The sequence below is a fragment of the Hevea brasiliensis genome, chromosome 8 (assembly GCF_030052815.1).
Source record: "Hevea brasiliensis isolate MT/VB/25A 57/8 chromosome 8, ASM3005281v1, whole genome shotgun sequence".
NCBI classification, from domain to species: Eukaryota; Viridiplantae; Streptophyta; class Magnoliopsida; order Malpighiales; family Euphorbiaceae; genus Hevea; species Hevea brasiliensis.
The window spans coordinates 1,984,954-1,999,243 of record NC_079500.1 but is presented as its reverse complement, the minus strand read 5'-3'; the positions used below and the strand labels follow the sequence as shown (position 1 = coordinate 1,999,243).

At 34.0% G+C, this 14,290-nt stretch overlaps 2 protein-coding genes across 5 annotated transcripts; both read left to right on the top strand.

Annotated features, from left to right (window-relative positions):
• The first annotated feature begins 2,569 nt into the window (after positions 1-2,569).
• Positions 2,570-10,477, top strand: LOC110635563 (cellulose synthase A catalytic subunit 3 [UDP-forming]). 4 transcript variants are annotated; one of them, XM_058150917.1, is made up of 15 exons: positions 2,570-2,602; positions 3,681-3,822; positions 4,253-4,448; positions 4,694-4,914; positions 5,004-5,118; positions 5,211-5,406; positions 5,741-6,007; positions 6,145-6,490; positions 6,580-6,717; positions 6,874-6,999; positions 7,087-7,299; positions 7,495-7,759; positions 8,142-8,344; positions 9,013-9,363; positions 9,622-10,477. In XM_058150917.1, the coding sequence occupies exons 2-15, from the start codon at positions 3,799-3,801 to the stop codon at positions 10,204-10,206; spliced, it is 3,246 nt and encodes a 1,081-aa protein (XP_058006900.1). In that variant the 5' UTR covers positions 2,570-2,602; positions 3,681-3,798; the 3' UTR covers positions 10,207-10,477. The 4 variants fall into 4 exon arrangements, with proteins under 4 accessions (XP_058006900.1, XP_058006901.1, XP_058006902.1 ...); XM_058150918.1 differs by having other exon boundaries at positions 2,590-2,928; XM_058150919.1 differs by lacking the exon at positions 2,570-2,602 and adding an exon at positions 2,948-3,088.
• A 129-nt stretch (positions 10,478-10,606) lies between these two features.
• Positions 10,607-11,904, top strand: LOC110635568 (uncharacterized). Its single transcript, XM_058150921.1, is given in 4 exon segments — positions 10,607-11,011; positions 11,130-11,224; positions 11,304-11,537; positions 11,623-11,904. Coding segments are annotated over 4 exon segments (558 nt in total). The 5' UTR covers positions 10,607-10,947; the 3' UTR covers positions 11,788-11,904.
• The last annotated feature ends 2,386 nt before the right edge of the window (positions 11,905-14,290 follow it).

The following is a 14,290-nucleotide window of genomic DNA, read 5'->3' as shown; positions in this document are numbered from 1 at the left end:
ACCTCAAGTTCCATGGCTGCCAAAAATTCAAGGATTCTTTGCTCAAGATTTTCTTTTTATTTCCATGGTATTTATACTTGGCTAAACATACTTTTCATGTTTAATAAAGAGAAGAAGAGAGATTAGTGCACTAACCTTACTTGAGCTTCCCTAACTTCAAATTTATTGCTTCCAATGGGTGTCTATAGCTTCCTTAGGGTGTGGGGAGTATTTTTTGTGAAGTGGGCTATGGGTTTTGGTGTGTAGAAGCTTGGGAAATCAAGCTTGGAAGCTTGACAACAATGGAGGAAATGAGGGAAAGAGAGAGAGAAGAAATTGAGGATGAAGATGGAAGTGGGTGGAAGTTTGTCCTCTAGTGCCTATTTATAATTTTTTTTTTTAATCTTCCTAAGCTTTTTCTTTTCTTTTCTTTTCTTTTCTTTTCTTTTCTTTTCTTTTCTCTTCTCATTTTCCTAATCTATTTCATAAATTTTAATTAATGTTAATTATTTTTTTTTATTTTGACATTTAGGTCAAAATTCACCTTTAGGGGTGAAATTACCAAAATGCCCTTAGTAGTGCATATTGGGTTATTTTTATTATTTTTGTATCAATTTATAAATTCTCTAAACTTTAATTTATTTTTTTTCTCTATATTTTTCCTATATTTTCTTAACATTTATTTCTTCAATTTATGCCTCCTCACTATAGTCTATGTGTAGTTCCAAACATTTTAACTGTCCAAACAAACATTAGTCGTCAGAACAGTAAAATGTACGGACTATCTTTGGTGAGGGCGTTACCAATATTCCAAACTGAGTAGGTCTTGAATTAACAAACTATAAATGTAAAGAACATATAAATCTAGACGTAAGATATTCAAATGATGTGGGGTTCCACACACTCTTCACCCTATATTTATTTTAGTTGAATATTAAAATTAAAAAGGAAAGTGTTCTTTCCCAGTTTCCAAATCCTATATTTCTTAAACCCAACATACAGGCTCCATAACCTTATACTTCTTACACATTCTTTATCTTCTCAAGATGGGTTGGTTTTGATTTTGGGATTTTTGTGGGTTTTGCCAATTTGATTTCTTGTTTACTTAAAAGGGTGCCTGGAACGATGGGCTACATTGCCCCTAAATGCTTTAATATTAGCAAAGCCACCCAAGAGTCTTACATCTATGACTTTAATGTGGTGGTTCTTAAGGTGGTGTTGATATGAACTTAGGAGAATTATACCCCAAAAACTAGTTGTTAAGGTTGGAGAGTCTAAGTTCACATATATCTCATATTGAAATCTCATACTTTCAATGTAAGACACAAGTTTTTCTTATAATGGATTGTAACAATACCCCACACTTGGAGAGCCAACATCTCGTTAGTCACAGCCATGTTGGTTACGACTAACACCCTACATATTGTATCACCTATCCTTACATAATGGGCCTAAGCCACTACTTTATAGGTACCACTTCGAATGTCGAGTCTCATAAGATGGGATTGGCTCTGACACCATTAATATGAACTTAACAGAACCACACCCCAAAAGCTAATTATTGAGGTAAAAGAGCCCAAGGATCTACATTAAAATCCTATAGTTTTAATGTGGGACACAAGTTTTTCTTATTCGTAACAGATGTGCGAATAGTGACCTTGGACCAAGATTGCTGTATTCCAGATCTTGGTAGATTGGATGTGGTGCCAACATCGTGAAGGGGAGTTGGTACAGGCAATCTAGAAGCGTCATGAGGGAAGGGAAGTAGGTGAAATGAGATGGAAGAGCCCAGGGTGAGGTTGTGTAGATTGACTGGAGTTCTGCAATCAACTGCTAGTGATTTTTTCATTGAGGATTATGTAGCACGTCGTTTGTTTCTCAGAGAATAAATAGAAAAAGAGTGAATTGTTATATTTTTTTAATTAATTAAAATTTAATATTATAAATGTAAATTTTATTGAATTTTTATTATAAGATCCTTTTTTTTCTCACAAACAAATAGAAAATATGAAATATATTTTTAATTAATCAAAATTTAACTTTGCAAATGTTTTTTTTAATTAAATCATACCTCATTAAATTATACCCGCTTATATTGAGAAGTCTAATATAAGATAAAATAATTTTCTCTATTCATAAGGACTGAGTAATCTATCTTATTTAAGAAATATATTAATCCTATTGATTAAATTTTATTTTTTATTTTATTTTTATTTTTAATTTCTTTCATTTTTATTTTTTTTATTTGTGAGACTCACCAAATTTAAAATTTTAATATTTATTTTTATAATTGACTTTTTAAAAAACTTAACCATTTTTACGCACAATAAAAAAAAATTATATTGTACTTCTGTTACCATTGCTCCGACTTACTCCGACGTGGCACGACAGTATTGGGTAAGACAACCACAGTCAAACCTAAAGTACCACCTCTGAGTTCTAACGTAAGAAAAACAGTAAAAGCCCCACTGTCCAATGGGTATCTCTCTTTTTTTCATTAATTTTTAATTTCTGAAAAAAAAAACTTTCCTTGTGGATCTTCATTTTTATCAAAATAATTTTTAGATTTTTTTAGCTAAAAAAGAATAATATTTTTTTCTGCAAAGAAATGATTGAGAGAATTGTAAGTGTTGTCTTCTTCTTCTACTACCTCTGAAATTCCTATAATTTGCTTAACTTTCTCTTTTCCCTCTCTTACACTGTCGGTGGACTGGTTCTCTAGCCTTTCACACTCACAGCAGCTGCGGCATCGCTTTCCTTTCTAATTTTTCTCTATTATATCACATCACTATGTATTCATTTACAGCTATACTGCATCTGTATCACTCTCTCTAGATAACACAAACAGAGACAGGGAGAGAGAGAGAGAGAGAGAGAGAGAGAGAGAGAGAGAGAGAGGGTTATTAGACTGCATTGCGTTGCTTGTCTCTCGGGTTGGAGTTCAATTGGGTAACTCTTCATTTCTAGTCTTTTCTTTGTGTCATCGATCTTTGATTTCACCTCCATAAGTCTCTCTGTGTATTGTATTCTGTCTCGTGAGATCTGATGGAGATTTTAGCAAATTACTGTTCTTTCTAAGAAGATTAAATTGGGTTCTGGAGGGATCGAGGAATGTGTGGTTTTGTTTTAGATGCATCGCTTTTTTTTTTTTTTTCTCTAGTGTTGAATTGCTTTTGCGTTCTGTTTGTATCCCAGAGAGTTTAGAGAGTTTGCTGGATTAGTTATGAATCGAACGGTTTTACACGATTCGTGCTGATTTAGAATTGAAATTTTCGATGTTTTTGAGTTTTCGGTGTCCATTTTCGTAGTTTCTGTTTGGTAGCTGCGAAAATTTGAAGGAAATTGGATTTTGATTCTTGAATTTAAAATGTTGTAATAGTTTGTGGGTGGGTGTGTGAAATGATTAGGATTATCTTTGGGGTTTATCTGCCTTGTTTTTGGCGAACTTGACTAGGTCTCTGTCTAGTACCGAGAAAACCGGGGATAAGTGAACTTGATCGACTATTTTCATTTTTTATGTACTTTTCATTTGTTGGCCATTACTCTCTTCTCCTCTTATATTACCTTGGCTGATGAATGTTTAGCTCTGTCTCCTCTCTCTCTCTCTCTCTCTCTCTCTCTCTCTCTCTCTCTCTGTGGAGATTATGATTATGGACAATGCTTGTTGAGACAGACAATCTGATTCTCAATTTGTTTTGCAGATTTCTCGCGTAAGAAGACCAGAAGGGGAAATCTTTTCTGTAACATTCTGTATTTAAACATGCATAAATATTGTTGAGACTGACTGAAGTTTCATCTGACAAAGAAGAGCGGGTGCCAATGGAGTCTGAAGGAGAAAGTGGGGTAAGTATCCTAGGCAGTGGGCCATTGTTTCTGGTTTTTATTGATTGATGAATGGAGGAAAATATACATAATGCAGTAATTGCAGTAATTTGCTTTATGTTACTTCTGTTTCCAAAATGGGAAACATATCTGGCCAGAGAAAGCAAATAGTTCATTTGAGAGGAACTATTACTTTCTTGGATAACTTGAAATGGTGGAAAGTGTTGTTTTCTTTTTCTATGCTGTCCAGCACCCGCGTTGAATGTTCATTATAAACTTGAATTTCAGTTTTCTTCTTTGATTTCACTCTATTTTATATTCTGTGATGTGATATGATTTTTGTTGTAGAATAGTCAGTTCTATATAGTGTTGGTAAAATTAGATTGATGGTGAGATGGTGATTCCTTGCTGAATTTCTGAAATGTGTGTGATATAATCCTTGAATGCTCAGGCAAAGCCCATGAAGAATGTAGGTGGACAGGTCTGCCAGATCTGTGGTGATAATGTTGGCAAAACTGTTGATGGTGACCCATTCGTTGCTTGCAATGTTTGTGCATTTCCAGTTTGCAGACCTTGCTATGAATATGAGAGGAAGGATGGGAATCAGTCTTGCCCTCAATGCAAAACCAGATACAAAAGGCAGAAAGGTTTGTGAATGGCATTGTGTTTATGATTCTGAGCTGTAAGCAGCTTTTAGTTTGTAGTTCTATGTAATATTTATCTTTAAGTAGTGTGGTCTGGCATTCATTTTTTAGTGTTTATGCATATTTTGTAATCTGCTTGTAGCAAATTGCAAAATGAAAATATAATTGTGCTAACGCTAACCTACTTATTTCAATGACATTGGTAGTTTCTGAATCGTATTATCTCTGATTGTTTGGATAACTTCCAGGTAGCCCTGCCACTCTTGATGACAGAGAAGAAGACGATGATGCTGATGATGGTGCCAGTGATTTCAATTACTCTTCAGCAAATCAAAACCAGAAGCAGAAAATTGCAGAACGAATGTTGAGCTGGCAAATGACTTACGGACGAGGTGAGGATTTTGGCACTCCAAATTATGACAAAGAGGTTTCTCATAACCATATTCCACTACTCACCAATGGACATGAGGTAGCTCAATAAGCATCTTGTTTTTTTTGGTTGGCTGGCTTCACCTGAAATTGAAGTGAAATTAATCTTCAGCTGTTGCAAACTATTAGGTTTCTGGAGAGTTGTCTGCTGCATCACCCGAACATATTTCTATGGCATCTCCTGGAGTTGCTGGTGGGAAGAGCATCCATTCTCTTCCTTACACAGCTGATGTCAATCAATCACGTAACTGTTCTTTCTCATGGAATATGTTCTGTCTGTTTTTTTCTGGTCATATGTGATATTGGTTCTAGGTCTTGGTTGCATTCATTTTGCAGCTAATGTGAGGGTGGATCCTGTGAGGGAGTTTGGTTCTTCAGGATTGGGCAATGTGGCTTGGAAAGAGAGAGTTGATGGCTGGAAGATGAAGCAGGAGAAGAATGTTGTTCCTATGAGCACTGGCCAAGCTCCTTCTGAAAGGGGCATTGGAGATATCGATGCCAGCACTGATGTGCTTGTGGATGAGTCTTTATTGTAAGTTCCTTCCTGATTAAATTCTCTAGGTTCTCAAATGCTCTTAGTCTTACAGAAATGAAAATTGAGATTACCCTGCTTTTCTTGCATCCCTTGTTACAGTTTTTTTGTTTTGAGGGACACTTGAAATTCTCAAGATGCCCAGAATCTATTCTGTTCTTCAAACATCCCTCGTCAGCAATGACTGAATAATGAGCTAGGTGCTCACTGCACTCAACCATTAGTCTATTAGACTCCTCTCAAGTGCATTTTTTTTTTTTATATTTGTTGTTTATTTCTACATTCCGGTTTAGTTAGGGCTCATATCTGATGCTTATTTCCTTTGGTTATGAAGGAATGATGAAGCTCGACAACCTCTTTCCAGGAAGGTTTCTATTCCTTCATCTAGGATTAATCCATACAGGATGATCATTGTTTTGCGGCTGATTATCCTCTGCATTTTCTTGCACTACCGAATAACAAATCCTGTGTCTAATGCATATGCTTTGTGGTTACTATCTGTGATATGTGAGATATGGTTTGCTATCTCCTGGATTTTGGATCAGTTCCCTAAGTGGCTGCCTGTAAACCGTGAAACATATCTTGACAGGCTTGCTTTAAGGTATTACCCTTTTTCTCCGTATTTGTGCATCTTGCTTGTGATCAAATTCTATTCTGCATGTTTCAATTTCTTGAGTTTGAGTTTGTGTTTATTTTTGTCATATTTAGATTGCTAATTGTTTTTCCATGTTATAACAGATATGATCGTGAAGGAGAACCATCACAATTAGCTGCTGTTGACATTTTTGTCAGTACTGTGGACCCATTAAAGGAGCCTCCCCTTGTGACTGCAAATACTGTGCTCTCTATTCTTGCTGTTGATTACCCAGTTGACAAGGTCTCTTGTTATGTCTCTGATGATGGTGCTGCTATGTTGACATTTGAAGCCTTATCCGAGACTTCAGAGTTTGCAAGGAAATGGGTACCTTTTTGCAAGAAATATCACATTGAGCCAAGGGCTCCAGAATGGTACTTTGCACAAAAGATTGACTACTTGAAGGATAAAGTGCAAACATCATTTGTAAAAGATCGAAGAGCAATGAAGGTAAGAATATGATACATGTGTACATGGCTGAACTGAATTTTTACCATAATTAAATTTGTCTTATGTTGCTCTTTCCTTTTCTCTTGCAGAGAGAATATGAAGAATTCAAAGTTCGAATTAACGGGCTTGTTGCTAAGGCAACAAAAGTTCCTGAGGAAGGATGGATTATGCAAGATGGTACCCCATGGCCGGGAAATAACACCAGAGACCATCCAGGAATGATTCAGGTAACATCATTTTGCCACTGGCATATCTGTTTGCCATGAATATAATTGATTATTTTTTAAATTATGGATGACTCACTGGCTGTGGAAGCTGAATCCCTTTTTACTTCTAGGCACCAGTGCTATTAGACCACTAATTCTGTAATCGTTATGTTTCAGGTTTTCCTGGGCCAAAATGGAGGCCTTGATGCTGAGGGTAATGAGCTGCCACGGCTAGTTTATGTTTCACGTGAAAAGCGTCCAGGGTTCCAACACCACAAGAAGGCTGGTGCAATGAATGCACTTGTGAGTAGTTGACAGTGGAAAGTTGGAGATTACCTTTTTTTTTTTCCTTTTTGTCTGGGCTTATCTGACCTTTGCCAACTCTTGCAGGTCAGAGTATCAGCTGTCCTTACTAATGGACCTTTCCTGTTGAATCTTGATTGTGATCACTATGTAAACAACAGCAAGGCTTTGAGAGAAGCTATGTGTTTCCTGATGGATCCCAACCTTGGGAAACAGGTCTGTTATGTTCAGTTCCCCCAGAGATTTGATGGTATTGATAGGAACGATCGATATGCCAACCGTAATACTGTTTTCTTTGATGTAAGTTGTCCATCCCTTTTTGAAGTGATGAATTCTTTTCCTATATAATGCCATTCAATGATTTATTAGGATCTTTCTGTCACATGTTCGGTATGACTTGATAAATATGAATATTAAAAAATGCTGCATAGAATTACTTGTAAGCTTGTATTGATTACCCTTATTTATAATGTCTATTACCTTGTGAAAATTCAGATAAACTTGAGAGGTTTGGATGGTATTCAAGGCCCTGTTTACGTGGGTACTGGGTGTGTCTTCAATAGGACAGCCCTGTATGGTTATGAACCTCCTCTCAAACCCAAGCATAAGAAAACAGGGTTACTATCTTCTCTTTGTGGTGGATCACGAAATAAGAGTTCAAAATCAAGGAAAAAGGGCTCAGACAAAAAGAAATCTGGAAAGCATGTAGATCCTACTGTGCCAATTTTCAGTCTGGAAGATATAGAAGAGGGAGTTGAAGGTACATTCGTTTATTTATCGTTTTCTGTTTCATTGGTAATTATATCATTCTTATTTTTTTTGCTATTATCCTTATATGGCTCATAAGAATTTACAGTAAACGGTACTTTTAACTTCTAAAAGTTGAGTAGTCAACCATGTTTTAATTTTGTTCTTTAGCCTAGGTTGTTTATCCTTGTCACTTAAAGAAATACTGCTGTGGACATATTTCTGGCATGACTTCAAGATAATGTCACTATTCTGCAATTTTGTTGGCGAATAGCTATAGAAGCAATGATCATGCTGGGCAGCATGAATTGATTGATGAAAGTTGCTTTGTTTTTTGAATTACTGAGTTTTATTAGATGTTGACAAAGATATTCATACGTACATTGTAAATTCAGGTGCTGGATTTGATGACGAGAAGTCACTCCTAATGTCACAAATGAGCCTGGAAAAAAGGTTTGGCCAGTCTGCTGTTTTTGTTGCTTCCACACTTATGGAGAATGGTGGTGTTCCTCAGTCTGCAACACCAGAGAATCTTCTTAAAGAGGCTATTCATGTTATCAGCTGTGGGTATGAGGATAAAACAGATTGGGGAAGTGAGGTATGTTGATTTCATTTACTCATATGCTTTCACTTCCTTGTGGGGGTGCTGCTTTGCACTTTCCCCTTTTTTTTCTCATTGAAATCCCCACAGCCTATTGGAGGCATCATTGGCATCTATGAACATAAAGACCACATCAATATCTTGCGAACGGTGATGATGTGGTTTGGTGGTGCTGCTCTGCTCTTTCCCCCTTTTTCCCCCATCTGAAATTCCCAGAGCCTATTGAAGGCATCTTTGGCATCTATGAACACAAAGACCATATCAATATCTTACGAACAGTGACGATGTGGTTTTTTTAATCACTTAAACCTTACTTCACTTTATGTTTGAGGCTTGTGTGGGTAAATTATGTGCTCATCACGGGCAGCCCGTGGACTAGGCAAACCTTAAAACTGAAGCAAGTACTAGTTGTTTGTCATGGCTTATCAAATTAGTTGCTTTTATGCATTGGAAGGATCATGTAAGCTGTAGTTTTTTTGCTTTGCTCTAGTTCTTTTATGTCTCTGGTGCTGGCTGGGTTGTCCATAACAGTGGTAATTAGTTGCTTTTATGCATTGGAAGGATCATGTAAGCTGTAGTTTTTTTGCTTTGCTCTAGTTCTTTTATGTCTCTGGCGCTGGCTGGGTTGTCCACAACAGTGGTAATACTTACCTCTTCATCTACAGATTGGATGGATTTATGGTTCTGTTACAGAAGATATTCTCACTGGATTTAAGATGCATGCACGTGGTTGGCGATCAATTTACTGCATGCCGAAGCTTCCAGCCTTTAAAGGGTCTGCTCCAATTAATCTTTCAGATCGTTTGAACCAAGTGCTTCGATGGGCTTTAGGTTCTGTGGAAATTCTTCTTAGTCGTCATTGTCCAATTTGGTATGGTTATGGTGGTAGATTAAAATGGCTCGAGAGGTTTGCATATGTAAACACCACCATTTATCCAGTCACAGCCATTCCTCTTCTCGTGTACTGCACACTTCCAGCTGTTTGTCTACTTACGAACAAGTTCATTATTCCACAGGTTAGTGATATCTCAGTTATCTGTTAATATAGACTCCGCATCTCAACTCACACTGGGATTTCATTCCCCACACATGCAATCTTTGCTGTTTATGATAACTTGGGAGGTAGTAGCTGGAAAGTATGTGAATATCCCAACTGATTGAGATGTGTTTTATGAATATCTCACCTAATTGGCCAATTGAAGTCTGTTATTTGCCATTGTGTCTCCAACTGTAACATGCTAAATTTCATTTTCTGGGTGTTCATCTTTTTGCAGATTAGTAATCTTGCAAGTATCTGGTTTATCTCTCTCTTTCTTTCCATCTTTGCAACTGGCATTTTGGAGATGAGATGGAGTGGCGTTGGAATCGACGAATGGTGGAGAAACGAACAGTTTTGGGTTATTGGAGGAGTTTCATCCCATCTTTTTGCTGTTGTCCAAGGACTTCTTAAGGTACTTGCTGGCATTGACACAAACTTCACTGTCACCTCCAAGGCATCAGACGAAGATGGAGACTTTGCTGAACTTTACATGTTCAAATGGACAACTCTTCTAATCCCACCAACGACTCTCCTTATCATTAACTTGGTGGGTGTCGTTGCTGGTATATCCTACGCCATCAACAGCGGTTATCAGTCATGGGGTCCTCTCTTTGGCAAGCTTTTCTTTGCCTTCTGGGTGATCATCCATCTCTATCCATTCCTCAAAGGTTTGATGGGTCGCCAGAACCGAACACCCACCATTGTTGTGGTCTGGTCTATTCTTCTTGCTTCTATTTTCTCTTTGCTGTGGGTCAGGATTGATCCTTTCACCACAAGAGTTACTGGACCGGATGTTGAGCAGTGTGGAATCAACTGTTAAAAAGAGAAATCTGAACACCTCCAAATCCTCATTAAGGAGGTGAAGTTATGCAAGTCTTGCATGTTTTTTGTGCTCTTTTTGATCTTTTCCGCCATGTGAATCTATATAACCTGTGCAGTTTATAGGTGATACTTGGAATTATTTTGCTGTTCCATAAGTGATCAATACTGTAATATTGTGGATATATTAACTTATGGACTTCTCTGGTGGAACAAAGATTCTATTTGTAATGTAACTTCATGTTCACAAGCAAAACTCTACGTTGATCCAACTCTTTGTGTTCTGAGAAATTATTAGATGCATTCGATGCACATACATTATCTCTCACAATCATATGAGACTTATTCTCCGTGCAATAAAGAGAGTTTACTTTTTTGTAAAAAAAAAAATAATTTTTAATACTCTTGATATATCTAATAAGATTTTTCAGTTATCATCTTCTAACATTATATGATGGAATCAAGAATCATGTCATGGATGATTTCTTCCCTGCATTATTAATATTTGAATTTTACCATTTATGTTAATCTTTTTATTAAGAGCTAGGATCATAATAGTGGCAAAGAGAAACGAATAGGAGAATGGCTACCAGCTAAACAAGATCACTGGTTCTATATCCTATCCGCTCTTCCATTATCCCCCTGACACAACAGTTTCACAGATCACGTGCTACCCAACATGGACAATCCTTTATCTTCCTCTTTGCATGCAAATCGGTAACGTGTCCTAGCAAGTCCCTGCATGGGTCAACACCATCCTTATCATCGTCCCCCTCGACCGGATTTTGCCACGTTTAAGACAGAAGGTAACTTACATAAACACTTACCCCTAGATGTTGGAAACGTGTCAACTTTGGATAAATTCTATATATATGTAATAGATTGCAAGCGTCTTACAATAATCTTGCAACGAATTTTAAAAAGAAAAAGTGAAATCAGTTGAGTTTGCCGCACAAAGATCTTCAATGGCTGTCACCGAAGAGCCCATTCTCTCAAGATTGGACCGTTTGGACAACATGGTTAGCTTTCCATCTTTCATGGGTTTTCTTTGTTGCTTTTCTTTCTTTTTTTTTTATAACATTTTCTTGGTGTTATTAGTTGAGGGAGCTAGAAGAAATTAGAGGTAGCTGCAACAGATCACCAAAGAGCTCATGTGAATCGACCGCATCAAGTGGGACACTTGCAAGTGAAGGCCAAATGTAATCCATTGATTTTTCCCCAAGGAGTACTCTAGAGAAGCACTGCCGTCCTATCAACCGTGTGATGATGGAGACTGAAATCAAAGGCACACTCGTTGAGGGCCTTGACCATGCAGAGGAACGTTTACTAAAAGTAATCATGATCATCAATGATCAAGCGTTTTTTGCCGTTTGATTTTTAGTATCTAATGAGAGTGATGTTATTTTATTTGTATCAGCTGTGTATCCAGTTGGAGGACGAACTTGAGGCTGAGAAGAAAAGGGAAGAGAAGACTGATAAGAGTGAGAAGAAGGGCTTAAAAGGACTTTTGTTAAAAACATGGTTAAGGGAAAGAACCACCATAAAACAAAGGATTGAAGTGTTTTTCATCTTCTTTCTTTAATTTCTTTTTATGTTCTTGAAGCTTTTACAGCTTTTCTTGTGAATTTCTACCTCCTTTTTTTGGTTTCTCTTTATGTATATATGAAATGGTAGGAAGATAATTAATCATCCCAAAGAATGAGATTAGATAAAGAAAATCGAATGCGAAAGGAGGGTTTAGCTGCTCTCTCTTTTAAGTTTAGGATCATCATTTTCTTGTCTTTTATAAATTATTAACTTTTAAAATATGTTTAACAAAAAATTATAGGATAAAAGCTTGAAGATTAATTAATTAATAACATAATACAATATGAATTTTGCTTTTAATAAGTTAGCTTAAGCAATAAGCATTTCTTATAAAGGAAGGTATTATAGGTTTAGCACATTTATTTAATCTTTCAAATCTTCTATTTTTGGATCTAATATATATATATATATTAGATTTGCATGGTTACTTCTAATTATAATAATCTCTTTGATATGCTTCCTCTTATCAATTAAGACTAAATTCAATATCTTTTTTTTTAATCAACACAATTTTGCTGCTTTTTTTTCCCTCTCAAAATAAAAAAAATTAAATTTATTTTATTATATTAATTACAGAATAATAGTAATAACATTCATGTATTTCATTAATAAATAATAAATTATCTTTAAATTATAAATGATAAATGATGTAAAAGGATTCATAGTCATGACTAAGTTTTAAATAAATATTTTTCATATAAATGAAATATAAACAAACATATCATGAACATAAAGATTAGTGCAATCCTTAGCATACATGGGAAGAAAATAAAAAATAATTAAAGGAGTTTTGAATTTTTTTTAGTTAAAGATTTGAAACTTATAGAGAGAATTTTAGATTTTGGTTTGGTAAATTTTTAAAGGTTACGGAAGTCGGAAGCCATGAGTATGAGGATTTGAGTTTTAAAATTTTATATTGATCTATAAGCTCTAAAAATGGTTGATATACTTGTTTATAATAATTTTTGAGTTTATAAATATAAAAAAAAATTATGAGATTTAATTTTTATTTTAGTGCTTGATAAATATTTTATTATATTATTTTTATTTAATTTTTAAAATTTTATTATAAATTTTATTTAATATTTTTTAATTATTTTAATAATAAATATGTTTATAAATTATTTTTTTATTAAATATCTTAATAATTTATAGTTTAAAATTTTAAATATTTATAAATTTAAATTAATTTATAAGTTAATTTTATAAATTAAATAACACTCTTTAATTGTTAAATTAATAATTTAATGACTATATATAAATTTTTTAAAAGCATATACATATGTAGTGTTTCTTCTTGTTTAATTTTTCTCTATGCCACAAAGAAAATGAAGAAGAGTTTTTAGAAATTGAGGGGAAAAATAAATAAAAATAAGATCTTAAAATCAATCACAAATAAAATCATTATTAAGCATATGACCAAAGAGATTCTCTTTCTTCAAAGCTATTGCCAATTTTCCACAATTCTGTTTACATTAGGACTAAGCAAAATTTGGTTCAAATCGAAAAATTGAATCGAATTGAGTCAATTCAATTTAATCGGTTCAATTTTAAAATTCAATCGGTTCGGTTCGGTTTTATATTATAAAAATTTCAGTTATTTTGGTTCGATTCAGTTTTAAAGAGAAAAAATCAGTTAAACAGAATCGAATAGTAATTTATATATTCAAATCGAACTAAATCGAACCGAATCAATTTATTTTTATGTGAAATTTATGAATTATATTTAATTTTATATATATTAATTGTTTAATTTTATTGATTAATGGTTATTAAGTTTAAATCAAAGTCAAAATTAGATCAAATAACTTGAAAATTAAGTCTAAATTAAAAAATTAATCAAAAATAAAAAATAATTAGTTTAAACCAAACAGAAATAAAATGATTCGATTCGATTTAATTTTTCACATATTACAATTCATTTCGATTTCTAAAATTTAAAATTTAAATTTTATAATTTAATATTTAAACCGAATGGTCACTCTTAATTTATATCACATGAATTTATGATATTTTCTTTCTGACAATTTTCCACAATTTTAAAATTTTTTACAAAAAATTTTAAATTTAGTCTTTTTTTATTTATATAATTTCAGATTATCTATTTTTACAATATAAAAAAATGATTGCTTTTTCACTGTTGAATGTATAATTTATTATTATTATTATTTAATTTATTATAATGTAAAACAGCCTGTATCTCTGAATAAAGTTAAATATTTAATCATTGTAAGTTAAAAAAATAAAAAAAAATATATTAAATCGAATTCTATTGCTATAATTAATTGTATTTTTATTTATTTAATAATTTTCAAATATTTAAATTAAAAAAAATAAATGTGTGAATTTAAAAATAATTTTCAAAAATCATTAATCTGTCCAAAATAGTACAGATTGATTCAAAAGTTAGTAATTTCACATAGGTCAACGGTATAGGTCATCCCATATGGTAAGATTGATATCCACAATTATCCCAGAATGTGGGACCCTTCTACTAG